Source organism: Pterocles gutturalis, unplaced genomic scaffold, assembly GCF_000699245.1.
Source record: "Pterocles gutturalis isolate BGI_N339 unplaced genomic scaffold, ASM69924v1 scaffold26809, whole genome shotgun sequence".
Lineage (NCBI taxonomy): Eukaryota > Metazoa > Chordata > Aves > Pterocliformes > Pteroclidae > Pterocles > Pterocles gutturalis.
Window position 1 is genome coordinate 47,319 of NW_010128992.1, and position 25,116 is coordinate 72,434.

The 25,116-nt window shown below is 41.7% G+C and overlaps 1 protein-coding gene across 2 annotated transcripts in view; it reads left to right on the top strand.

Annotated features, from left to right (window-relative positions):
* ENPP2 (ectonucleotide pyrophosphatase/phosphodiesterase 2) overlaps positions 1-16,079 on the top strand; it is a 56,852-nt gene extending 40,773 nt beyond the window's left edge. Inside the window, exons 17-26 of one of the 2 annotated variants that reach the window (XM_010079812.1) lie at positions 553-640; positions 810-897; positions 1,817-1,995; positions 2,282-2,333; positions 4,784-4,920; positions 5,413-5,548; positions 7,438-7,515; positions 10,035-10,167; positions 10,792-10,948; positions 15,468-16,079. In XM_010079812.1, the coding sequence (XP_010078114.1) occupies positions 553-640; positions 810-897; positions 1,817-1,995; positions 2,282-2,333; positions 4,784-4,920; positions 5,413-5,548; positions 7,438-7,515; positions 10,035-10,167; positions 10,792-10,948; positions 15,468-15,638 (1,219 nt within the window). In that variant the 3' untranslated portion in view covers positions 15,639-16,079. The remainder of the gene's footprint in view (positions 1-552; positions 641-809; positions 898-1,816; positions 1,996-2,281; positions 2,334-4,783; positions 4,921-5,412; positions 5,549-7,437; positions 7,516-10,034; positions 10,168-10,791; positions 10,949-15,467) is intronic. The other variant, XM_010079813.1, reaches the window with a different exon arrangement.
* Positions 16,080-25,116: the final 9,037 nt, after the last annotated feature.

A 25,116-nucleotide genomic window follows, 5' to 3' on the forward strand; every position in this document is an offset into this window, starting at 1 on the left:
TTGTAAAAAGTACTCAGGAACAAGCTGATAATTACTGTTCCTATGATAGAGCACTTATTTTCTCAGCTATTTATCTTCATTACTGTCCTTCTCTTTTCCTTCCAGTTCCGTTTCTGCTCCTCATTTTTGTTTATTAGGTGGAAGGCAAACAGGTGAAAGCACTGTACAGCATTGCATGACATTTGCAGCATTGCAATGCCACAAAAGCACTTTCTTAGAAGCCTCTGTTGGGCCTTTCGACAACTGTAAGAGTATGGTCTAGTCTGTAGCAGATGATATGATATAAGAAAGTCTGGTAAAATAAGTAAATAGAGGCTAAGGTTGTTATCAGTGAGTTAGAGTTGGCTCTTAGGTTTGCTCCCTGTTACAGTGGGAGCAGAGGGAGAAGCCCTGGGGTTGTTGGATGAGCCTGCAGTCCTCACTACTGCTGTTCAAGAAAGATGAGCAATGCACTTGGTTGTAACCTTATCCCTCCTATCCCCAAAGTACATTGTCAGGTCAGCCACCACACCTACTCCTTTGTGGAAATTTCCTCATACTTTTTCAATTTAGGAAAGCTGTGGACGTTTACAAGAAACCAACGGGAAAATGTTTCTTCCATGGAGACCATGGCTACGACAACAAGATAAACAGCATGCAGGTATGAGCAGTGCAGTAACCTTTGCAGGAGGGTTGTTGAAGGCAGAAGAAATGGGAGGTCTCTGAAATGTAAATGTTCACTGAAAAGACCCTACCTTTTAATGCTCTTTTTTAATTTTTTTTTTTATTCTCTCTCTCTCTCTTTTTTTTTTTTTTTTTTTTTTAATAAGACTGTCTTTATAGGTTATGGCCCTACATTCAAATACAAGACCAAAGTGCCTCCTTTTGAAAATATTGAACTTTACAACGTCATGTGTGGTAAGCTACCTGCTTGAGAAATTGCAGGAGAAACACGCCGTTTTAGCTAACAGGGCTTTATTTAGGCACCGGTGAGCTCAGGCCCTGACTCCTTCCCAGCGTCCCGTCCCCAGTCTCCCCTTCCCACGCACTTGCCTTTTGGCCAGGAGGGCTGAAAGCACTTCTCAGGGGCCTCAGTTTGCTCTACTCTAGCAGCTGGCCAATAAAGGAGGTTACTGTAATTTTGCTGTGTGCAGCTTGGCAGAGATCAAATACACAGCACGACAGTGCATGGTGTCCACATCTCAGCAGCTGGGGAAGGAGGTTTCCTTTCAGAGACTGCTTCTGCCCCTGCATGTCTCATGGAGCAGCTCAAGGGCATCACTTAGTTTTCTATGGCATCTCCTGGTATGATTGTTTCCTAAACTCCTGCTGTACCATGAAGAAGAATCCGATGATGTATATAGATATTCATTATGATATTTTCTTTAGTACTGACTTTCCAGGGTAAAAAAAACTTTCTAGATGAAGATGTAATTCACTTATTTAATTTATTTTTTGAAACATGAAATACCAAAAAGATACTTATCCCTTAATTCTAAAGCAGGCGAATAATAACACTGTGTTCCATGTGGTTGGTGTAAAGTCAACATACTGACTGGGGGTTTGCACTGGAAGCTGCAGGAGTAGCTGTAATAAAACTGTTTTGTGTCTTGATGCAAATTAACCTTCTTGTCATAAAGATCACCACACTATTCAGACAGCATTTGCAATTTTATGATTTGGAGAAAAGGTTAGTATTTTTATTACATTAAAAGCATTCATCAACATGTCATAAGTGTAAACAGTATTGCAAATAAATGTCTTAGCTCAGTAGAAATGCTGCTTCATACATGTTTGCAATCTAACCATCACTCCATTTTCTTTGGTGTTTTTATAGATCTGCTTGGATTAAAGCCTGCTCCCAATAATGGTACTCATGGAAGTTTAAATCACCTGCTGAGAGCCAATGTTTATAAACCATCTGTGCCAGATGAAGTTGCTAAACCACTCTATCCTGTCGCCCTACCTTCTGCATCAGATTTTGATATAGGATGTACATGTGATGATAAGGCAGGTGTTTAGAATCTGCTGATGCTTCCACTATTAGCTGTAGATGCCTAGTAAAGGTGTAGCCATTTTATCTGTTTTTAGAGCATTTGATCTGTAAGAATTTCTTGGATACTTCCTATGAAGTGCTTGTACCCTTTTGGAACAATTAGGGCCTTTTGTAAAACAAAAAAAAAAAAAACAAAAAAATTGTCACTGTTTTATAGCACTAGTTTTGTGTTGCTAGATGCCTAGTAGAAGGAGATTTCAGAATGCTCCAGTGATCCTAATCTTGTTCCTTTTTTCTATTCTTGAGAAGAACAAGTTGGATGAACTTAACAAGCGCTTTCATGTCAAGGGAACAGAAGGTAAGAGCCTGGTGCCTCAGTTAATAAAAGCTGTTTTGGGGTTTTTTTTGCAAGTTAGTTTGCATCATTGATAGCAGACAAACTCCTGTTTTTGTTTAACTGTCAAAATAGCACATAGACACACAAGAGACACATGGGCAAGATTAAGTGCTGCTCGTGTGAGGAAGTGCACACTATCTTTTGCTGTAACCAGGACTAAAGTATTGCTCAAAGCCATAGGAGTTTTAGCTCTTCTTTTCCATCATCGTTAGGAGGTTTAATCTCTGCTGTGGAAGCAGACAGTTGAGGGAAGGAGAGGGAGCACGAGCCAGTGCTCCACTCAACCACAAGCATTAATGGGGTAAAAAACATAGACCACATCTGCATGTTGTGTTTTACCAGTATTGTTCAGGCTTAGGTTTCACCAGGTCAGTGGTAGAAAGGCTGGTACAGCTGCTTTGACAATCCCTGACTGGGTCATTAATGCTTGGTTTTTTGGATGCAGGTATCCACTGAAACAAGTGCAGAAATGCTCTGCTGGTTCAGGGGTGCTCAGCGCAATTCTGTCCCTCAGCAGCAGCCAAGTCACTGTTACTCTTGGGAGAAAGCATCCCCTGCTCTCCTGGACACTGGTTCCTGAACCCTCCCTCCCTCCAGGGCTGACTTTTGCGTGGCTGGGCTCTCAGCTGCGTCAGGGCTGTGGTCCAGGTGAAATCATGGCAATAGGACTGGAGGGAAGGAGATGGGAACTGCTTTTCTGAGCAGCAATGCTGTCTGAAAGGCACACCAAAGCAGAGCTTTCCTTCTCATGGCTGTGGTCCGGTGCAGCATAACAATTCACAGCATTCCCCTCACCACAACAGTTGTCCAAATCAGCAAACTCTGAAACGTTGTTTTTAGACATGGACTTTGAGATACTTCAAATCATATTGCTCAGATGACTAAGGATATTTTTTTTTTTTAAATTTCCCTTGTGAAGCTACTTCAGTTTTTCTGTGGTGAACAGGCAATGTAGCCTATCCTTTAGTTTCTAGAGCTGAAATTATTCCTTTTCTTTGTGAGTTAAATTACCTTTCTTCAGCTTTCATCTTGTTAAACTGATTTTTCCAATTAGTGAAGAGCTTACTCCCCGCTGTGGCAATTTCTGGCATCAGGAAAAAACACCCTCACCATTGTACTCCTAGATATCTCAGCATCTTTATTTTCACTTAATGTTTAAATGCTTCTTCACTTCAATAATATAAAAATAGTCTTTTTGATGAATTTTAAGATCTAAACATTTGAACCAATGTCAGTTGCTCATTTGTAAGTTGTCTGTTAAGTGGAATGCAGTGTCCCTTATTTAAACAAAAAGAGTTCTGGTAATACAAGTTATTTTGTTGTATTTTATGACAGACTGTAGCATTTGTTCACAGATCTTCCTGCATTTAGTTGGTAATTCCCTTCTCCCACATGGTGCACCATGCATAGCTGATGTTGTTATTCACTTGCAGAAGAAAAAGATTACTCCAGCTTCTCTTGACTTAGACAAGACTTTTCCTACTTTTATTTCTTGTGTCTTACAAAAATATCCCCTCTTTGGACTTGAACACTAATAAAACATGCCCTTTTCTTTTGGGTTAAAGGCCTATCTGTTAGGCTGCTTTCCTTGTTTCTATGTTTTGATTTCAAAAGTGAGCCAAGCCTGTTTGCCAAATGGTTATCAAAATCAATGAACTGTGCTGCACAATGAAAGATTAGCCAGGAAGTTTATTTTTCTATCGCTTTCAATGATGGGGTTTTTTTATAGGCAAGCTTGGAAGAGGTATCTAGTGATATTTAACCATAACATATCACCAAGACAGAACAAAAGAAAGTTCTGTAGAGCTGGAGGTGTCATTTTGTAGACAAAGTTAGGAAAAGTGTTGGTTTGTTTGTTTCTTTTCTTTGATATTACTGAAAGAAGATAGCACATCAGTCTTCAGATCATCGGTATCAGCCAAGTGGAAAGAAATGCTCTTTTAGTGAGTGAGTACTTTTACCTCTCTTTTGCGAGAGACTTTACAAAAAAACTTAAGAAGGAGAGAAAGTCTGGAGAAGAGTGGCAGGGGTGACAGGATAGGGGCTGATGTAAAGCTACCACAAAAGTGCTTATCACCTCATGTGTGATTGAAATGTGGACACAAAGATCCTCTTGGAGTATCCTGTGTTTGGAGAAACACCCTCTCTCCATGCTATGACCCCAACAAGCTTTCAAGGGCAGAAGGGAGTTTGAACCTCAAAGTGGATTGTGAGCCAAGAGCAGGGATCCCAACCCATAATATTGAAGAACCGCTGCTCTCTTTGCTATAAGGTTTCCTCAGCAGTTATTCAGGGTCAGTAACCCATTAAGGATCACTGTAAAATCAGCGTGTGTTGGAAAGTCAACCCCTTTTTTTTAATCTTTAAGGCTTTCACTAATAAATGTACATAAAATTTATTCTGATCTGTAGAGAAGCATCTCCTATATGGGCGCCCCGCAGTACTGTACCGCACAAAATACAATATCTTGCATCACCATGACTTTGAAAGTGGCTACAGTGAAACATTCCTGATGCCTCTCTGGACATCCTACACTATTTCCAAACAGGTCAGTGCTGTCTTTGCTCTTGGAAAGTGCTTAAAAAATCCTGGGGAAATCTGTTCAGTACCTTTACTCTCGAAGTCCTAAAATTCCCCTTCCCCAAACAGAATTTCCCACCAGAAATTATGTCAAATACCATTGAAAACAATTCCAAAATCTCTTTTTTCCTTCAGGAGAAAAGAGTTTTAAGGCAGAAGGGCGGCATATTTCTGTTTATGTTTTTATTTTCTTTCTAAATTTTGCTCAATGGAGGTTTGTTTTATTATGATAGCATAATCAATGACTTCATTTGAATTATTTCCCATGGAGACTTCTGCTACCTGAACGAGGGGAGCTGCGACAGGTACAGGAGCAGGACTTGGTTGTACAGCTGGGTGGTTTATTTTACTCCACACAAGGCCTTCCACCTGATCTGTCGACTGTATGAAATTGTTTTCTTTTGGCTATAAATGCTGGAATTGCATTTCTTGTAATTTCTCTGTGTGTTCCCCAATGCAGGCAGAGGTATCAGGCGTCCCAGAACACCTGGCCAGCTGTGTGCGGCCCGACCTCCGCATTTCTCCAGGAAACAGCCAGAGCTGCGCAGCCTACAGAGGCGACAAACAGCTCTCCTATGGCTTCCTTTTCCCCCCCCGTAAGTTCAGATAGCTTTTTAATACTTAGAGGTTTTGTAATTTTCTTTTTTGACAGGGAAAACCATAGGTATGGGAAAAATTTCCTGTTGAATTTTTACCCTGGCTGGCAGCCAAACAGCACAACAACCGCTCACTCACCCTCCCCGCTCCTGGGGATGTGGGAGAGAATTAAAGGGGTAAAGGGAAAAGAGACTCGTGGGTTGAGATAAGAACAATTTAGTAACTAAACTACAATAATATTGGAAATAATAATAGTAATATATGCAAATACAGAAATGAGTGATACACAGTGATACTGCTCACCACCAGATGACCAAGGCTCAGCCTGTTACCAGCTAATGATCACAGAGCAGGGAGGATCCACAAACTGCAATCCCAGAATGGAGATAAGAGCCCGAGTGTCTGAGAGACCAAGACGACCCTGGGAGAGGGACAACCCAGAGGGAGACAACCTGGAGCAAGAGCAAGTACTTCTGGACAGATCTTCTATATACTGGACATGACATGCATGATATGGAATAGCCCATTGGCCAATTTGGGTCTCAATCCTAAACCTCAGGTCAAATCCTAGGCTAGTAATTGGGGCTGTGCTCCCCCCCAGCTTCTCATGCACCTGCAGACACTGGCATGGCAGAGGTGCTGCAAAGTCCTTGACTGTCCTGGCAGAAGCTATAAACATCAGTATGTCATCAGCCTTCTCCTCAGCACAAATACAAAACACAGCCTCTCACTAGCTACTATGAAGAAACTTAACTCCATCCCAGCTGAAATCAGGACACCTCACAGCAGGTATAGGCAGTCTAAGGGTTTTTTTTGAGATTGTTGGGAAAAAATTTAGGTAGGAATGGTTTCATTTCCCCCACTCCAGGGTGATTTCTCCCTCCATGATGTTTTCTCCTTGGAGGAGCTGCTCCTGCACTGGTGTCACATATGGGGCTAAATGGGATGGATACATTATTCTTGCTGCACTCATTGAGGACCAAGGGCTCAATGGTACAAGTTGCCATCATGGCTGTGTTCCTTCAACTCTGCGTGAGATGTTCCAAACTGGTGCCCAGCTTCATGCACCAAAAGCGAAGCATCCCAGTTTAGCTAATAAAAAAAAGGTGAATGAAGAATTGCACAGAGTAGAAGTACAAGCTAGAAGACAATCTTCAAAAGCTGCCCCTTTAAAGTCAGCGGATAGATACCAGTTTATATGAAGAGGGAATCTAGTCAGAGTTTTAAATTTTGAATTCAAACAACAGAAAGATAAACATATATTTAATTTATAAATCAATATTAAACTCTTGCATACTGTAAAAATTTCCAGAAACAGTGCTAGTAGAAAAGCTGTGTAAATGAGTGTCCTGGATTCTCCTGTTGCAGTTACATTGGTTCAGTCTCGGAGCAGTGATCCTCTAGGATTAATAAATGTTCAAGGGACACGACTGTCTCACAACTGTGAACTTAATTGCTCTGCCTTCTTCACTCAATGGCTGAAGTATTTGATGGTGGATTTCTGATATCGAATTACCGGTGCAGAGGTTTGCTCTGAACTAGAAGATAATGCCGCACTCTTCTCCCTGGAAATTGCATGCTTCTTCTGTAAAAGCCTGCGGAGCAGCTCTCTGACTTTGGAGAATGCAATAATATATGAGCTATAAAAATATTTTGAACTGGTTGACAGTTTAAGCAAATATAAAATCCTTACTTTCCATGTCCAGCTGTCATATAAAGAAAATTTTTATGCATATATTGTGCACTTCTGAATATAGCATTCAGATTGCCATTTAGGTGACAGTATTCCTTTTGGTTGATCTCTGAAGCCATTTCTCAAAATATTTTTATGTTCCTTGAGTTTCTGATACTTCATCTTATTAATATTTTTCTGGTTTATTGTTTTCAGAATTAAGTTCCTCTGCAGAAGCAAAATATGATGCATTTCTAATAACAAATATCATTCCAATGTACCCTGCCTTCAAAAGTAAGTGCCCTTTCTTTCCCAACATTTTATTTTTTTAATGATATATGTGCTGGACTATGTAAAGAATTGTTGTCAGAAGTTTAGAACATAAAGTTCAGTTACCTGTGGCCAGCAGATAGTACATGTGCTTACTACTGTATAGTTCTAGGTATGGGCAGGCAAAATACCACAAGAGAGATTTAAGGTTTAAGAAGGGTTTATTTTCCTTGATGCTAGGCTAAGATAAGAGCAGAGACATACTGTAATTCAACAATTTTGCTTCATGCCACAGTAATTCAGTTTGTGCAAGACTTTTCAGATTTTCTTGTCTGCAGCCCAAGCTAGTGCAGAACGTACTTAGGCAACATGGTTTTACTTCTCAACTGGAGCTGCCTGGCAGTGTGCACAAGCCTGGGAGTGTGTACTTCGCATGTTGTTGTAGTTCAGGGACAAGTGATTATTTTTTATTTTCTATTCATGCCCTTAGAGGATGACCAAATGTATTTATTACCTGTAAAGAAAAAGGAAGAGGAAACCAATTTATGGAAAATGAGGAATGACTTAAACCTGGCTGAAAATTTCAGCACTACAGGGATATAATATTATTGTTTCTTCTGCTGCACATCTCTTTTCTCTCTAGTTTTGCCAAGAGGTAGGAAAACCATCAGACTATTCTGGTGGCATTTTTGGTTTGGCAGGAATTGAGAAGCCTTGGAACAATTTCAGGAGCCTGTTCTTGTGAGATTTCCAATTCAGATTTTAGGCCAGAGAGGTCTGGATAAACATCAAAGCCTGTGGGAGGCTTTTTCTTTTCAACCAGAAGAGTGTTTTGAACTGAAAAACCTCTGAGTAGGAACAAGTGGTGATGTTTGCTGGAAATTTGAGCAAAGGCACTTAACTGATTACAGAGTGCAAAATTATTGGGGATTTCTCACTCTCAAATCACTTCATAAAAATGCTCTTTATGCTAATGTTAGTCTAAGCAAATTAGCTGCGATGCTGAGCACAGGCGAACCAACCCACCACCAGCAGCTCGTTTTGTCTAGTGGTCTCCCTGTTCGTCACAAGTGGGTGAAGGATTCCCCAAGAATAAATGCTGGAACTAATATTCCTGGAGAGTTACGAATGTGTGTGCACGTTGCAATGTAGAGAGCTGATTGCAAGCTCATTATAGAGCTTTTTCCACAACAGGGAAAATACAAGGTGGCAGGTTTATGCTGTGCTGGCTTTGGTGGCAGTCCTGGGGCCCCCTCCTCTGCTTTGTTTTTTTAGTTCACTGTCCCATCCCATCCCCCCAAGCAGTAATTCTGTATCCATCTTTTCTGTAGTGAGTCTTCCTTAAACAGCTCCCACTTTGCTGGATCTGCAGGACGATGTTCCTGGGCTGTTCCCCGTTGAACTAGTGTTCCTGTCTGTGCGGCTGCTGTGGGAGCCCAAGTGGGGAACTGATTCAGCTGGAAAACTTGGGGCGGGGTAGGGAAGCTTTCCTTTTTGGGCTATTTTTATTGTTAGGGCTGATGCATTGGAGGAGCGAGCAGCTGGAGGAGTGGTACTGCCAAGTGGTTACCGCAGCTGAGGTTCTTGTTAGACCATTCCTGTGGGGCCCTCTGCATCTGCCAGGGCAGGGAGTTCATATGGCACTGAGCGTCCTGGGGAACTTGCAGAGGCTGGTGCTGCTGTCAGTCCTGGGGAACCATGGACTTAACTGGTTGAGCTGGCAAAAGAAAGGTTAAACTTTTACAAGTTTAAGATGCTTTGTTTACACACACTTCTGTTAGTGTTAAAATAAAAAGGAAAAAATAAGGAAAGGAATGATGTAACTGGAGATTCCAGTGTGTTCCTGTCTCTGCAAGCATCTTAGCTTGTTAAGGTTGAGGATGGTGTGGTGAGAGAAAGAGTATCACACTCTTCCCAAAAGTTGCTGTAATGAGATGCCATGCCATAATTTGGTCATCCTTGATGGCACCTAATTTAAAAGCTAGACATTTTATATCCAAGGAGAATTTTACTGGAAGAATATGACCTTTGTACTTCCCTTTCTTTTAAAACACTTGCATTTGGCTTTTAATCATGGTGCTGTTTCCTTTCTAGAATTAAAAAACCCCACAGCACCATTCGCTGTAACTAGATAAGAAAGACAAAGGAAATATTTACAGGGACATCAAAAGTGCGTGAATAGCCGTTTCTACTGCTTGGTGAAGGAACACCAAGCTCTCTGTGCAATGTCTATGGCAATGCCAGCCTGGGAGTGGTACCGTGCATTTCCTTTTATCACTGGTTGGGGGAAAAAAATCAACAGAGAACAAAGAAGTCTGAATAGGCTTTATCGACCAAACTGAATGAAGCTGCAGTAAACCTGTAATACTTAGTCTTTGATTTCTCCTACTATCATGTGAATGATGTCCACTGGATTTTTATTTTCAAGAAAAAAAATGTTTATAATAATCTTGACATGTTTTGGCTTATCCAAATTTTGGTGTTTTGGTGTTTTTTTGGGTTTTGGTTTTTTTTGTTTGTTTGTTTGTTTTTTCCCACCACAGAGGTATGGAACTATTTCCAAAGAGTTTTGGTGAAGAGATATGCCACTGAACGTAATGGAGTCAATGTTATAAGTGGACCGATCTTTGACTATGACTATGATGGTTTACATGACACACCTGACAAAATAAAACAGTAAGAGTTTGTCTTTACATTGGTTCACCACTGCTTTTCTTTGTGATGACTTTATCTTAAACAATCCATTATCTGCATATTATTTGATTTTTGGGAGGAGTTATATTTTTCTATCTCTTTCTAAAATTATTGTTCATCAAGACTGAATACTCCTGTAGGTAGAACACTGGTAATAATAAGGAAATGGTAATTCAGCAGGTAACTGTTCACCTTGATTTCAAAATTAAGTGTTCATTCATCCTTGAGGCAAAGCTGAATTATGTTCCAAATAATCTGTTTTCTCTGGAATTCTCCAGAATTTCAGAGTTGACAGCTGGATAGCATAACAAACCATAGCAGTGCTATTGAGTTAGATGCTCAAGCCTTTTGTTAATTCAGTAATGCTTTCTCTCTGTGTCCCTGAACAGAAGAAGCCTTTCAGCACTGGCATGTTGTATTTCCATAAAACAGTATCAAAACATGAACTAATTGAATGCTCATTTTCAGACAGTGTCTAGGAATTAAAAACATCTCAACAACATATGTGTGTCCTCACACGTAGGGGAAGAAAGACCATGCTGTTTGAGTAACCTTCTTCCAGACAGGTTTCTCCTTTGTGGATAAATGTTTGCTTTATTCCCCCAGGTTTGTGGAAGGCAGCACCATCCCTGTTCCTACGCATTACTACGCCATCATAACCAGCTGCTTAGATTTCACTCAGCCAGCTGACAAGTGTGATGGACCGCTCTCTGTTCTCTCGTACATCCTTCCCCACCGGCCTGACAATGACGAGAGCTGCAATGTAAGTTCCGCTGCACTACTGCATGTCCCTGGGACATGTGAAACCCCATTACAGTGAGATCCTACTGCTCACTGGTGTCTTGAATGAAAGCACAGGGTAGGACTCTATTAAGTGTCATGTTCAACTCATTAGCCAAAAGAACCCCTCCATGATATTAGAGAAAATATGGAACTATTACTGCATCTAAAATTGTCTGGAGGAGCTGACATACAGTAGGTTGGTAGTAAACAACCTGTGGGCTTCTGTGTTTTGGCAGACACGGTCAGTGTAACCTCAGAGCAGATTGCGGGGAGGCTGTGTGCATAGATGTATTGCGCTGGCAGCCAACCTGATGTTTTTATTGAGGTCTGTTTCCATATGCAGGTACAATATAGTCTGTCTGCTATGGCAGTCTGAGTGCATCAGACAGCATGATTACATCCAACCCACACAGTATTAAAACTATATGCTAAAAGCTGCCGAGGGTAGAGTGCCAGCTCTTGCTGTTTCCAGAACATGTCTTGATTCAAGGGAAAAGTTTGAATTCTCATTACCAGAGGTGACCAGACACCCTTCTGGTTCCTTTGCTATCTTCCTTTAGGATGCAAGATCCTATAGTGTAAGAATCTTGGTAGAGTACAGAGGCTTCAGTCTGGTCAGCACTGCAGAAAATAACACACACACACGGCAGCTGATCGTGAGGTCGAGTCCCCACAGGCTCCAGTGCTCTGCAAGGACAGCAGTCCTCCCAGGCAGCTGTATTTAGACTTGTCCTTCCGCCTGAACTTGTTCTCCCATTACACAGCTGTGCTGATTCCTGCACACAGATGCTTCACTATAGGCTGCCAGGAGACCGTTTCCTGAATGAACACATTAATGTTGTGAATTTTGTATTGGCACAAAAAGTTACGACTCCTATTCCAGCTACAGGCAGAAATAGTCATTCCAGCTCTGTACACAATTCACCTGGAACACTGTCTGTTTCTCATTCATCAAACATCGCCTGCTTTCAGGTCCCTCTTTTTAAAACCACGCTTTTGGAGCGGTATCCTTCTCTCTTGAGCAGGTCTGGCCTCCCCCTGTTTGGACTCTTAACTGCTTTGGGCAGAGTTGTCTTCCACCAGAAGTCTCGGAAAGTCCTACATGGATTTCATTGCGGTTTTTCTCTGGACTGCTTTCCTCTGAATCAAGATCCAGTCGGTGATCAGGAAGTTACTAATCTGGCCATTATTAATGCCTCTGTCCTTGTATCTCTGCCCATATGTGATTTTATGATAAAGTCAATTTTTTTCCTCTCTATGTTATGTGTCATGGTCCTCTTAAACTGCTGAAATCTTTTTGTGAGCTATTTAGAATAATGGCCTCTTTTACTTTTTGATTTCTCATATTCCAACCCAGGCTTCTTTTCTCTGTAGGCCATGCTATTTACGGTGTATGTATTTACAGATCCATGAGGAGCTCCAGTGGTACTACAAGTCATTAGCTGATAATGGTCTAAGCTTTTTCATGGCAACGAACCACTCCAAAAATATTTAAATGTAACTCTTGAATGAAAATACAGCCAGGCAAAATTTTGCCATTCAAATACATTGTCAGTCTTACTTTTGCACATGGTCTTCCATCTGATTTGTTCAAAGAACTGGTTGTGTAAAACCTCACATAATTCATGGATAAAATGCATGGGAAAATATAAGAATTTTTCCTTAACCTCTCCACAGCTTTCTTTTAAGATCTGAAGAAATATTATCTTTCCATCCACTCTGCTCTTGTTGCACACAGTTTCTGTCTCTTCACACAACCGTTGGAGAACACTACTACTCTTCTCATTTGAATTTGTTCCATTTCCAAACTGTGTTTATTCATGGTGAGGTTATACCCATTTATTCTTGTGTCAACATTTTTCTATGGTTTAAATAGCCCTTCACTGGCCTTCCTTGGTATTTACCCTAGTGTGATTTATGATGATTCTCAAGGCATATACTTCTCTCTATTCATGGGAGACCCAGGATCTTTTTTGCTCTTCTTGTAAGAGAGGATGAACATTTTAGTAGCCTTCCAGTGCATGGGTTCCAGCCTGGATTTATTTTTTTTTTTTCCTCTGGAACATGAATGCATCCTCCAGTATGCTATTCCAGTCTTCCTCTGCATTGACAGAAGCTCCTAATTGCTTTGGGTTTTGTTTTGTGTGTTTCGTGGGGGGTTTTTTTGTTTGGTTTTCTTTTTGTTGTTTTTTTTTTCTACCACACTAATGACCTTGGCACGCTAACCATGTATGAATACATTACACAAAGTCCTTTTCAAGACCAAAGCTGGAGGAACCCTACTAGAGACTTCCTCCAGGCCACTATTTTCCCTTTCAGCAAAACCTTCTCTTTTAATAAGTGAGTTTCTCACCCATCTGTCTACACTCTGATCATGTTCAGTTTTCCAACTAATAATTTGATACTGATAAAGATTCTTCTGTCCAGAATATCTGGTATGTTTTGCAGTGGATTTTAGATTAGCCTTTTAATTGAATGCCTATTTCTATTTACCTGTATGCTTTCAATTCTTATTTTTTCCTTCTAAGACTCACTGTACTATTGAGGTTAGACTAACCAACACAGATGGAGAAAACTATCATTTTAAATATATACACTTCATTCGTTGTTCTGCAGTAGTATAATACCATGTTAGCTGATCACTGTGTTTAAAATCCTTGCTGGTGGACCTGAGGTTTCATGGGCCAGTTGTGGAATGGAAAAACTAAAACCTAGATCAGTTGATTGATTTTCTGGGGTCATACAAGTTCTGTCTTGCTGGACTTGGTTTAAAACCAAACTTACAGTCCTGTGATTTATTAAGATTGCAAATCTTTTGCAAACTCTTAGGAATCCTTGTATGCAAAACAGTGAGCTTTGTGGCAACGGGACTTCCCACCTGAGCTCTGTAAAAATGCAGATTTCCTGCTCAGAAGGAGGGCTTGAAGACAACAAAAATGTCAGAGCTGATTTCATTTGCAGTAAAATCCCTATGAAGGCCCATTTGCAGACTGGCAACCTGATTGCCAGGCTGAAGGCTGAACAGGTTCCTGCACCCTCGTGCTGCCGGGCGGCGTTCCTGGAGCACAGCGCTGCAGCGAAGGGGAGTGAGCAGGGCACGCTCCAGGCTGGACCTGGTTTTGGGTCTCAGGTTCCTAGTGTCATGGAGAGGAAAGTAAGTTTGGAGCTGAAAAGCATCAGAACAGGCAAGCAGCAACTGGGTCATGGATGTTTGTGTTGGAGCAGCCAGCTGTGACCTCGCCGATACGTCGTGTCCTCTCTGTGCAAACGATCACGCTCACCCTCTCGGCCTTTGCAGGGTGACCCACAGCCAGGTCTGTGGCACATCTGCTGCATTGGTTAGGCTCTGGCATTGCTGAAGCTTAGTATCGAATGGTGAGAGGATCACTTTGTAGGGGGAACTGGCTGAGACTGTCAGAAAGGGGCTTATTTTCAGGAGTGAGCCCAGAAATAGAGTTTAATCAGCAAGTTTTCCAAGACACATGGTGTCCAAATGTCCAGAGGCACAACCCTCCTTTCCTAACTTGGTTTCCCGAGAGCTGTGTAGATGTACCAGCCTGCGAGGCCAAAGGGGGAAAAGTCCTGTTTGCTCTGTCCTTTTCCCACGTCTGGTCCCCGTCGTGCAGTCCCTGGGGCTGGCTGCAATGCCAACAGGACATGTCACTGGGCTGGTTATTGCACTCAAACAGCCAGTAACTGCAGTGTTTTGCAGGGCTGATTTTCCGATGTGTTAGTGAGTTACATTAGTTTGTGGATGGCTCCAACAAGCGTTGGAGCTAGCACAAGGCATGCAGCAGGAGCAGTCCCGTAAGAGACATTACACCCACGCAACCCAACCCAACCCGGATCACTCTGGCAGCATCACCTTCCTGATTTTTTTTTTTTCCATATTGGGAAATGCTTAGAGAAAGTCTTTTTCTATCAGTGAACAGTATGTATGTTCTAGTAACAGGATTTTGCAAGTACCAACATAAACCATAGTCCCAACTGTGTAATCAATCAAAATGGTCTTCTAACAGTAAAGTGGAAAAATTAAAATAATATTGTGTTAGATGAGGTGCTGGTTAGACGAGAATAATGTGTAGGGGTAGGGTTAAAGCTAAACAGCCTTGAGTTTGGGCTTTGGTAGTATGCAGCTGATTTATAGGGAGCTCTTTCTCTAAGACAAAAAAATATGTAGTTACCAATGGATCTCCTAAAAGCATATGGCTGTTCTTCTGAAACACCTACAACATGGGAACAGATTTTCCAAGATGACTATAAGCATTGTCTCAACCCCATCTTAAGACGGGTCCGAAATGAAACTGTAGAAATCATCTTGCATGCTAAGTTTCAAATCTGTTTTCCTGGAACTTGTTTAACTTAGTCATTCTTGAATAGGGCACAGAAATTCTTCAAATGGACTCAATGTTTAGAAAAGTTGCATTTGCTTTCAAAGCTGATTTTTGACATGACATGTTATAAAACTGTTGCTTTTTTTTTTTTTTTAAACATTTCAGAGCTTGGAGGATGAATCAAAGTGGGTTGAAGATCTTCTTAAGATGCACACTGCACGTGTGCGTGACATTGAACAGCTCACAAGCTTGGACTTCTTCCGAAAGACTAGTCGCAGCTACACAGAAATCCTCTCCCTAAAGACATACCTGCATACGTTTGAAAGTGAAATTTAGCTTTCTAGGCTTACTCAGTGCATCCTTTTATCAACTGGTGTATATTTTTATATTGTTTTTATATTTATTAATTTGAAACCAGGACATTAAAAATATTAGTATTTTAATCCTGTATCAAATCTTAAATATTAAACCCTTGTGTCGTTTGTTTTGTTTCTCTAACGTTTAACATAGGTATGTCTCTTGGTTTATTTAGTAGCACTTGTAATACTGCAGCTTGAGTCTGTACTCCAAGCTTTTAAGTGGTGCTGCAGGATTCGATGTGCGCATCAAGGAAATATTAATTTCCCATGCTCCTTTACGACACTAGTAGTCCTGTACTGTGTATCAAAATACTGAACATGTAAAATTACATTCATTTACTGTTAACTATGTGACAGACATATTTAAACCCTATAGACAAATAGCATCTTAAATATAATAAACCACACATTCAGTTTTTTTAATGTGTTTTGATTTCCTTTCACAGGGACATTCAGAGGGACTTGCGGGCAGCTGAGTACTGCCAGATCTCTTATTCACTGGGCAAGAGATTAGATTTGCTGGTAAGAGGAGCCCAGGTTGCCTGCCCTGGTACTCAACAGTGAGACCATAAAACAGACACCCACAGTAGCCATTGCTAGTTAGGCTTTGCCATAGAGGCAAAGCTCGGAGAGGAGGTTGGTTGGTGCCATAAGCTACCATGGATACCCCATGCTTGAGGCCACTTGGCCCTCCTCTGGAGCCGTGGGGAGGACATGAGGTGACAACATCCACTGTCACCAGTCAGGCTATGCTGTATCCCTTTCCCACCGCTGCAGCTCTGGGCTGGTTCCTGGGAATACCTGTTCCATCATCTTTTGCTTTGACTTTGAGGGAAGCTGAGATAAGGCAGATGTTGGTGGAGGTGACGTTGCTACACACCCAGCAATGGGCTTTTATCTGGGAGGAGAAAATCTCATTCTTATAATCTTGTTGTAATGGCCAGAATTTTCAGAGGTTTCCCCTAATCTGAGGCTGAGACTGAGGCTTAATGCTGCCATGATTCTCAGAGGAAGCCCCTTGGCCTGACTGCACTATGTAACTTCTGGTACTGTGAACCTCATCCAGTGCACATGATTTACAGCCATCACCTATCTGGTCAAGAGGGTCAAGTCTCTGTTGGGTGCTTCTGTGCAACCACAGTCTCATAATCCTGGCAAAGCCCCAGGAGTGACGCTGATGGCACAGTCCTAAACCAATGGAAGAGACACTGTTGTGTACTGGTATCTAGATAACGGCCTGATTTGGCTTGAACAGCTTTTCTAGAAGGCATGTGCTCTGGAGCATTAACATTAGTGTAGTTAGATGATGTAAAAGACTATTTTTTAGAGTGCCTCTTGAGACTGAACCCACTAGAGGCACTGTTACGAAGTGCCACCCATCGTTTGGGGTTACAGCTTTCCCTCTCTCTACCAAAGTGGTTTATGTCTAATTTCTCTTTGAGGGTTGCAAATGCTGGAGGGAAGCAGGAAGGGCTGGAAAGCATCTCAGTAATGTACACAGACAAGCAGCCAGGCCTCCAATGTAAAGTTAATCTGGCAAAATTTTAACAGTTTGCATCCCTGTAGCATCCATTTAAGAGAAAGTAGTAAACCAGGATTAATCATGTTAACACTGATGATAAAGTTCTTGTGATCAGTAGCCAAAACTTTATTATTCTAGGTGCCAAATTCTGTTTAAATTAGAAGAGCACAAAACCTGCATGCTTTAAAATCCCCCCAAAATGTTAGGATGGAAATTCTAATAACTACACTGGATGGAAATTCTAATAAAAGCTCTGGGAAACATCCTATTCTTGCAGCTTAAAAAATGTCTCTTGTGGTTGTCTGGTAGCACAGAAATATTTTTCTGTAAGCTTTTGGCAGGGCTTCCTGCCATGATAAACTTTACATTCTTACATGTGCTACAAAGGGTATTTCCTCTGGATTTAAAACAGTTTTCAGTTAAGACCTAATTCCTCCAACACCAACTCTAGCGATGATATAATGTGGTTGTTCATAAACTAAACTAAGGACCACCCCTACTGTTTTGCTTCGACATGCATCTGTTGCTTTGTTTGTTTGGTGTTTTTTAAATTAAATTAACAAATGATGTAATTCTTTTATTTCCTCCCAAAATAAGATGACATTTATACCAAAGGAACATTTAAGCTCTGAAAGATAATCTTCTTGTGTTCAGAGAAGTTTGCTTTCAAAATACGGTTAGTGATGATTGTTGGGAGAGATGGTTTAACTCTTGGTTTCACTCAAGTATGATGATTAGTGTGTATGGAAATGGGATTTTTTACTCAGTTGCTTACTGCAAGATTAAATACTAGTGATTTACTTCTGTCTGCTTACTCCTTTTCAGCCCTTGGCCCCATGCTCTTGTATGGTGTTGCTGTTTTCTTTTACTGTGCTGGCAGAAGGAGCTGTGCTGGGCAATGTCTGTGGTGACTTCTGCGAGTTACGTGGGGTTTTCCTCCTGTTGAAAGATGCCTTATCAACACAAAAGTTCCAGAGCAAAGCTAAAGCCCTGTAAATCCCTCCAAGCGACATGAGCTCTGCAGGAACAACAGACATTTTTAAGGAAACTTGTAATTTCCCTTTCAGATTCGTCAGGGTGAATGTTAGCTTAGGGCAGCGTGTAGGAAGGAACCCCTCTGCTTTCCATTCCTGTTAGAACATTTTGAAAATACGAAATGCCACTTGCTTGTGTTACATGTTTCCTTTTCTTGATATTACTCTGGCTTCTGCAAGAGGTCCACTGAGGAGAACAAGCATTGGCTTTTTCTGTCGAGCAAACAGCAGTTTTGAGGGTTTGGGCAATTACTGTTTGCAATTGGTGATGTAAATTTGAGACATATTTAATGAGTTAGAGGCAGTTCAGTTGAGCAATTGTTAAGGCAACAAAAGCCGTAGGTGCCCTGCACACCTAACAAAGTTCTTTTGCTCTGGGAAAAATCCTCCAGAGGTAGTTATGCAACTGGAATATCCTTGTCACAAGAAACTTACTTTTTTAAAATCCCTTTTTCACAGTCACGTACCAGAACAAAATCTTACTAGATAAGCACTGAAAGCAGGTTTTAACCTGACCAACAGCATGGTTGTGATGGCAAAATGACAGCAAAAGTCACCATCCTATACTGACAGTACTGACATACTTAATTACCACTGTTTGTATTCTGTCCTGTTCAGCTAGCAGCTTGATTAGATTGATGCTTTCCACTTGCTGCTACTTCCCTGTTCTTCATTTCCAGCTTTAGTCCCTTTATGGTGTTATGTGCTGCTTCAACCGTTTCTGCACTCGCTTGTGCACTGGCAGTGATTTGGTAATAGCAGATCAGTTCGTATAGTGCTATAAGGCACTTTCAGCTCCAGATGAACTAGAAAATTAAAAAATATAATTGTCAGGTCTGTGCTGTCTTATGAAGATTTTCCAGTATTCACAGGGTTATCGTCTGAGTAAATTTAAATACCCAGGTTTAATTAGGCCAGTCTTGCAGTGTCCCTGGAGGCTGCTCCGAGACAATCCTGCCATAGTCCCCAGCTTCTCAGTGCTTTGTATGCAAACAGTCAACTGATTGTGTGAAGATTTTAACAAATGAAAACATACACTTCTTGTAGGAGAGGCCAGAAAACAACAGCAGTGATAAAGAGATAAGAGAGAGTTTCCCACTTCAGAAGACACAGGAGGCTGAACAGGTTGAAGGTCCAGGAGATGCTGCCAGAAGGGAACCAGGGCTGGAGAAGATTTATATGGCAGGTTTATGAAGTCCCTGTTCCCCCTGCATCCGGCTTCTTCCAATAGATCATTCCTTCACATACAACAGATTAAATAGCTCCCTACTTTCGGCACGCAGCCAGGAAGTGGAAAACTTCTCAGGGAAGTTGAAGGAGTTCCCCTCTGAAGGTGTTTCTGGTTGCAGGAGCAGCGCAGGAACTCCAGAAGTGTCCAGTGAGGATCGACTGCAGGATCTGACCTGAAAGAAACAAATCTGTAGCAGTTGGAGCTGAGATTCCAGCAATCCTTCCTTTCAGTCTCACATCCACCTCAAACATCTTTCATTAACTTTAAATACGTGTACAGCTGTACAGCTTACCAAAGATGCTCTCTGCAGGAGACGGAGGAGATACTGCTTGCGGTACTATGCAGCATGATAAAATTCCCTCTCTTTTTTTTTTTTTTTTTTTTTTTTTTTTCCTAAACTGCAAGCCCCTTCCCCCCCGGGAAGGCAAATGCATTTGTTCTGCCTTGTCAGAGAAATGGGAGCAAACCAGGCTGTCCCAGGGCAGGGAGTGTGTGGGTGCTGCAGACCTGTCCCCTCCCCTCTGCTCTGGTGTGGTGCTCTTCAAACACATCTCGTGCTTATGGCAATGGGGTTTATTCTGCTGTTTTGGCACAGAGGACAAACAAAATTTCACAGCCTTCCTGGGAAGTGGCTGTTATCACAGGCATGGGTGAAACAGTGGCAAGGAGAGGCTGAATAACACGTTTAAGGACATGCGTACGGTAAGCCCAGTAAAGCTGGTCACAGCACTCCTACACGGGGTTTGATGTGTGGTGCTTTTAAATCGCTTCTGGTAGTGCTGCCACTGGTGGGAGGGCACAGGGTAAGTTTTGTAAAGCAGAAGCCTCAGAGTCATGTGGCTGAAATAAAATTAGAATACAGGTCTATAGAAGCAAAAATTCTTTCCTCTGGTGACAAGAAATCATGCTGAATTAGTTTTTTATCAATCCCATCCATCAGAATGCTTGTGATAGGCATGGTTCCTTACCAGAGTCCTCTTGTCTCCAGAGGGGTGCTATGCTACGTGTCTGTCCATTCTGTCTGTAGTCAAGGTTGGTTTTGTGACTCTAGTTCCCATTTCCCTCCCTGCAGTCCCAGACAGCCATTGCACTTGACCTGAGATACACAGAACAGTCATGATAACACAAGTATACTCTGATCAGGGTAGACCTGCCAGGAAGATTAGCACTGTGTTAACTGTACATCTTCCAAGTGAGGCCAGATGTGTTTGAAATGTTTAAAGTTCAGCCCTTGTTCAAGACAGGAGAAAAAAAGGCATTTCAAACATTGTGGAAAAATACCTAATCTCGTTTCTTTGCACTTGTTGTGTAAATATAAGATAAGAGCAGGATTCCCAAGGTTACTGCAAACAGCCCATCACTACAGAGTACAAGCTAACATTGACTAAAATGTATGTTGACATAAAAAGCAGCATTGCTGCAGTCAACTGTGGTAAACAAAACCACAAGTTTCTTTGCCCTTACAAGTCAGAAGTTTGGGATTTAATGTATTCAGACCTGCCCTCAAAAAAAAAAAAAAAAATCAAATCCCTGCCCTGCTATAGCACCCACAGTATGTGCAGAGTTGCGCTACCTTACCCACTGTTTTCTAAATATGGCAGAGAAAGGGAGATGGAGGTCCCCCTGGTTTCATCTGCAGGTTTCAGCATGGAGAGATCAGCAGGCAAAGTTAGTAACTGCGGATTAGCACAGCTGTAACTGATTGACCCTAAAACTGGAATTTACTAGAAAAGAGAGGAGATTATTTGTTATCATAACCCCTCAAAGGAAAAGGATGAAATACTTTTCAAGGGATATTTTCCTGAGAAGCTCTCTGCATCCTGGCTGTGTGCCCAAAGTAGGGACCTGTCTCATCTGTTGTATGTGAAGGCCTGATCTATCAGAAGAGGCTGGATGCAGGTGAAACAAGGATTTCATAAACCTGTCAAATAAATCTTCTCCAGCCCTGATTCTCTTCTGGCAGCATCTCCTGGACAATCAACCTGTTTAGCCTCCTCTGCCTCCTGAAGTGGGAAACTTCTCTTTTATCTCTTTATCACTGCCTTTTTTTTTTTTTTTTTTTTTCTGGCTTCCCTGTTTTCTTCCAGCTTTGATCTGTTCATCATCTCCAGATAGCTCTAGTGTCACCCTAGCCAGTGCAACCTCTGTGCACATGCATATCTCTGCAGTGTGCGCTGCCACCAGCTGTCCCAGCTCTGAGCTCTGTCGGGCCTTACACTCTCCCGCTGCAGAAGAGAAGATGCAGAAGATCCTCATATATGCCCGGCTTCTTCTCTAGTACAGTTAAATCCCCAGGGCCAGCTTTTGCAGGTGAAAATCCTCTGCAGACTGTTTAAGGTGGTGACCTTTACCTGTGTGTGTGGCTTTGTATGGACACATTTAATATCCTTGAAGGTAGGACATTGAAGATGTGACTTATCAACTGAAATTCTCCATACAGGAGATGACCAACTGAACTTTTTCTAATGACAGAGAAAATTAACAATTAATAATGTCAGTATTGTCTCCTCTGGGACTGGGAAGTTCAGGCAACATCAGAGGTCAGGATATGTCTCAGTGTTGACTTCAGTGGGAATTGTGGCAGACCATCTTCTCTGTTCATCTGCCCCTTTTCATCTAACAATGTCCCTAGGACATTGGTGATGGCTGTAGCTCCACCTGCTCTCTTCCTGATGCACATTGTCCTTTGTCCTTTTAGTCTTTCTGGTGTTTCTGGCTATTGGGATGTGTTTTGAGGTGCATGAGCATGGTGTTCTGGGAACTTTAGGGTCAACAGCAACTTCACCCTCCTCTTCCTCCTCCATTGTGCAACCACATGAACAGTTGTCTCCACCTACCTCACGTAATCATGTGCTCATCTGATTTGACTGCCATTGCCTCCCCATGCCCAAGGGCCTCTGGATGAACCCATGGTTTGTAGTCTACCCACTGGTCACATCTGTAGAGCCTAGAGAAAAAGACAATAGGAAGCAGGTCACAGATGATGGCAGGCTACGTATAATCTGTATGGGCTGCAGCCTGGTTAGATGTTGACAGTCCTTTCTCATGTGGAAAAAAATAAATCCCCAAACATTATTCACTAGCAAAACCCCCTTTAGTTTCAAAGATTCTCCTTGTTGGTAATGCCAGAAGAAACACTGCTGCCTCAGGGATCTAACACCTGACATTTTCAGAATGATTCTTTCATGGCAATAAAGAAAAATAAGTTTGGAGAAAGAGAGTTCCTTTTGTTTCTGTTTTGTTGAAAAAAAACATTACATGTAGCATGCTCAGCTGGCCTAGCAGGTGTCCAGTCTGAACTAAGGATGCAACTCCATGGCTTTCACCTTCCATGCCTCATGATCTATTTCTAGCCTCATTCAAAAGGTTTCTGTGTGCATCCCTGAAACCTGGGAGCCCTCCTGTGGTCAAAATCATGAGCTATTCTTCTGGCTGTTACCCCAAATCTGATGTAGTCCTAAATTCAGTCTTAAACTTTATCCTTGAAGAATTCATCGAGAAAAGCTTCAATCAGTTAAAAAAAAAAGAGTTTAGATGGTTTTCTGGTTCTTTGGGGGATAGCCTTGTTAGACCCTGCTCCCCTTGGCCTTTATTTGGTGCTGTCCACATCCCTTTTCCAAGGTTGAGGGATTACCTGACAATCTGTCTATTAATTAATCTCTTCCCTCCACGCTCCTCCTCCCTGTCCACTGTCCTTTGCAGGCTTCTCCTGTTCTGCTCTGATATAGCCAGGTTCTCACCACCTGTCTATCTAAGGACCTTCCAGTTGTACATTAAACACTGTAATTAACATATATTCCATTTTCATTTTCTTCCAGGTTGGAGAAGTATGTGATTCAGAGGGCTTTGGCGTGCTTCATTTTTGGCAATTGTTTGTTTTTGAACAGTATTTCGTTGTACATGAGATGCAGAACTGTCGGTTATCTGCAGGAGGTTTATGAGGGAGTAGGAAAGGGTGAGGTGAAAATTGGAAAGGGTGAGAGGAGTAATAGCCCCTTTGCTTTTGCCTTTAATGATGCTGATGCTGTATGTTCTTCCCTGCTGTGTAACTAAAGGGAGCAGCCACAAAGTTGTGCTGACACCTGTGATGTCATGGCTCTTTGTGGTCTACGTTGTAGATCCCAGCACGGTCCATTGAAAACGTTGGATTCACGACATAGAGTGACTAGCAGAGAAGGACTGAGACCCTCAGTTCTTCCCAGTGCCCTCACTGCCCCGGAATATGTAAAGGCAGGTGGGTATTCACGAGGGTAAATACTTCAAGGCTTTTCATTTGTAACGTGATACAGCACATACCACAAGGGCTTGAAAAAGGTTTGAAGCTTCTAGCCCGTATGACTGTTACCTTTGAAGATATGGAGAAGCATGGAAAACCCCACTAAAAACTTCAGCATCAAGTATGAATTGAGGAGGTCTCACAAGGATAGCCTGGGATGGGGCAGAGTTTGGAGCTTTGCTTAGAACGTAAGCATTGCCTGACAGAGAAAGAAGTATTAAAAACTACACAGTCTTAGAGTCTGCATTTCTGAATTGCACCCAGAAGAGTGCACAAATACTTTCAGTAGTGAGACTTTTTCAGATCACTGCTTCCCAACTTGACACTGAAGGCAACTTGCTAGAAGACCTCTAGTAAGAACCACAACAAGCTGTAGCTCCGGTGGCATTAAGCTGTTGGCCCCACTGCTCTAACTGGAAGCTAGACCAAGAACTGTAATGATAAAAAATGACAAGCCTAAATGTGTTCATGGTCAGATTATATCTTCTTATCCTTTTTGTGTCAACATCGTTCTTATCTTAACAAGCTTGCCTTCCTCACTGGTATTTAAATAATCCACCCACTCCTTCCCAAAATATTTGATTTTTTTGTTGTCGGTTTTTTTTTTTTTTTTTAAGCTGCAATCATGTTTCTTATGAATAAGAAAGTAAACTGTTGCAACTGATTCCTGGAAAAGAGGCTCAAATTTTAGTATTTATTTTATGGTTTTAGATTTGTGCAAGTACATGCTTACATTTTATGCCCTGGGTACCTTTGCTTAATTCTAGTTCTGTAATACGGATATCATACAGAGGATTGTATTTTCTATTCTCATGATCAAATGTACACCAGCAAATAAAGCTTGCACAAAGAGAATAATTCTCCAGCAGCCACTTAGTCCATCCCCACATAATTTAGTTTTGGTTTTTGCCTAAGGGTATATTCTTGTGGGATTTCCTGGAATGGTTTAACAAGTCACCAACTCCAGCAGAAGGTTAAATTTCTTGGCATTGCAGAAGCAGATCATGTGATGTTCCTGGGCCTTGGACACAGACTCTTTCAGCTGCATTGAACTAGCTAAAGAGATTCTTGCTGCCTCTCCCTGCAAGGTCTATTGTTTCCTCAGTGCCTGCAGAATTGCTCCCCACTAACCCACTCCAGTTGGAGTAACAGATATTTCACTGAACAGTTTAAAATCTAGAGATCTACTCATGTGACTCATTTTACTTGGAAATGGGTTATGAAGCAACACAGGATATGCCTAGTTAGAAAACCAAAAAGGGTGGTAATTAGTGATGGGGAGACTAAGTTGGTCTGGTGGAGACTATAGATATTTGTATCTGGGACAGCTGGAATTAGGAGACACAGCCCTTGTCTGCTTCAGACATAAAGCAGCCTGATTATTTTAAATCA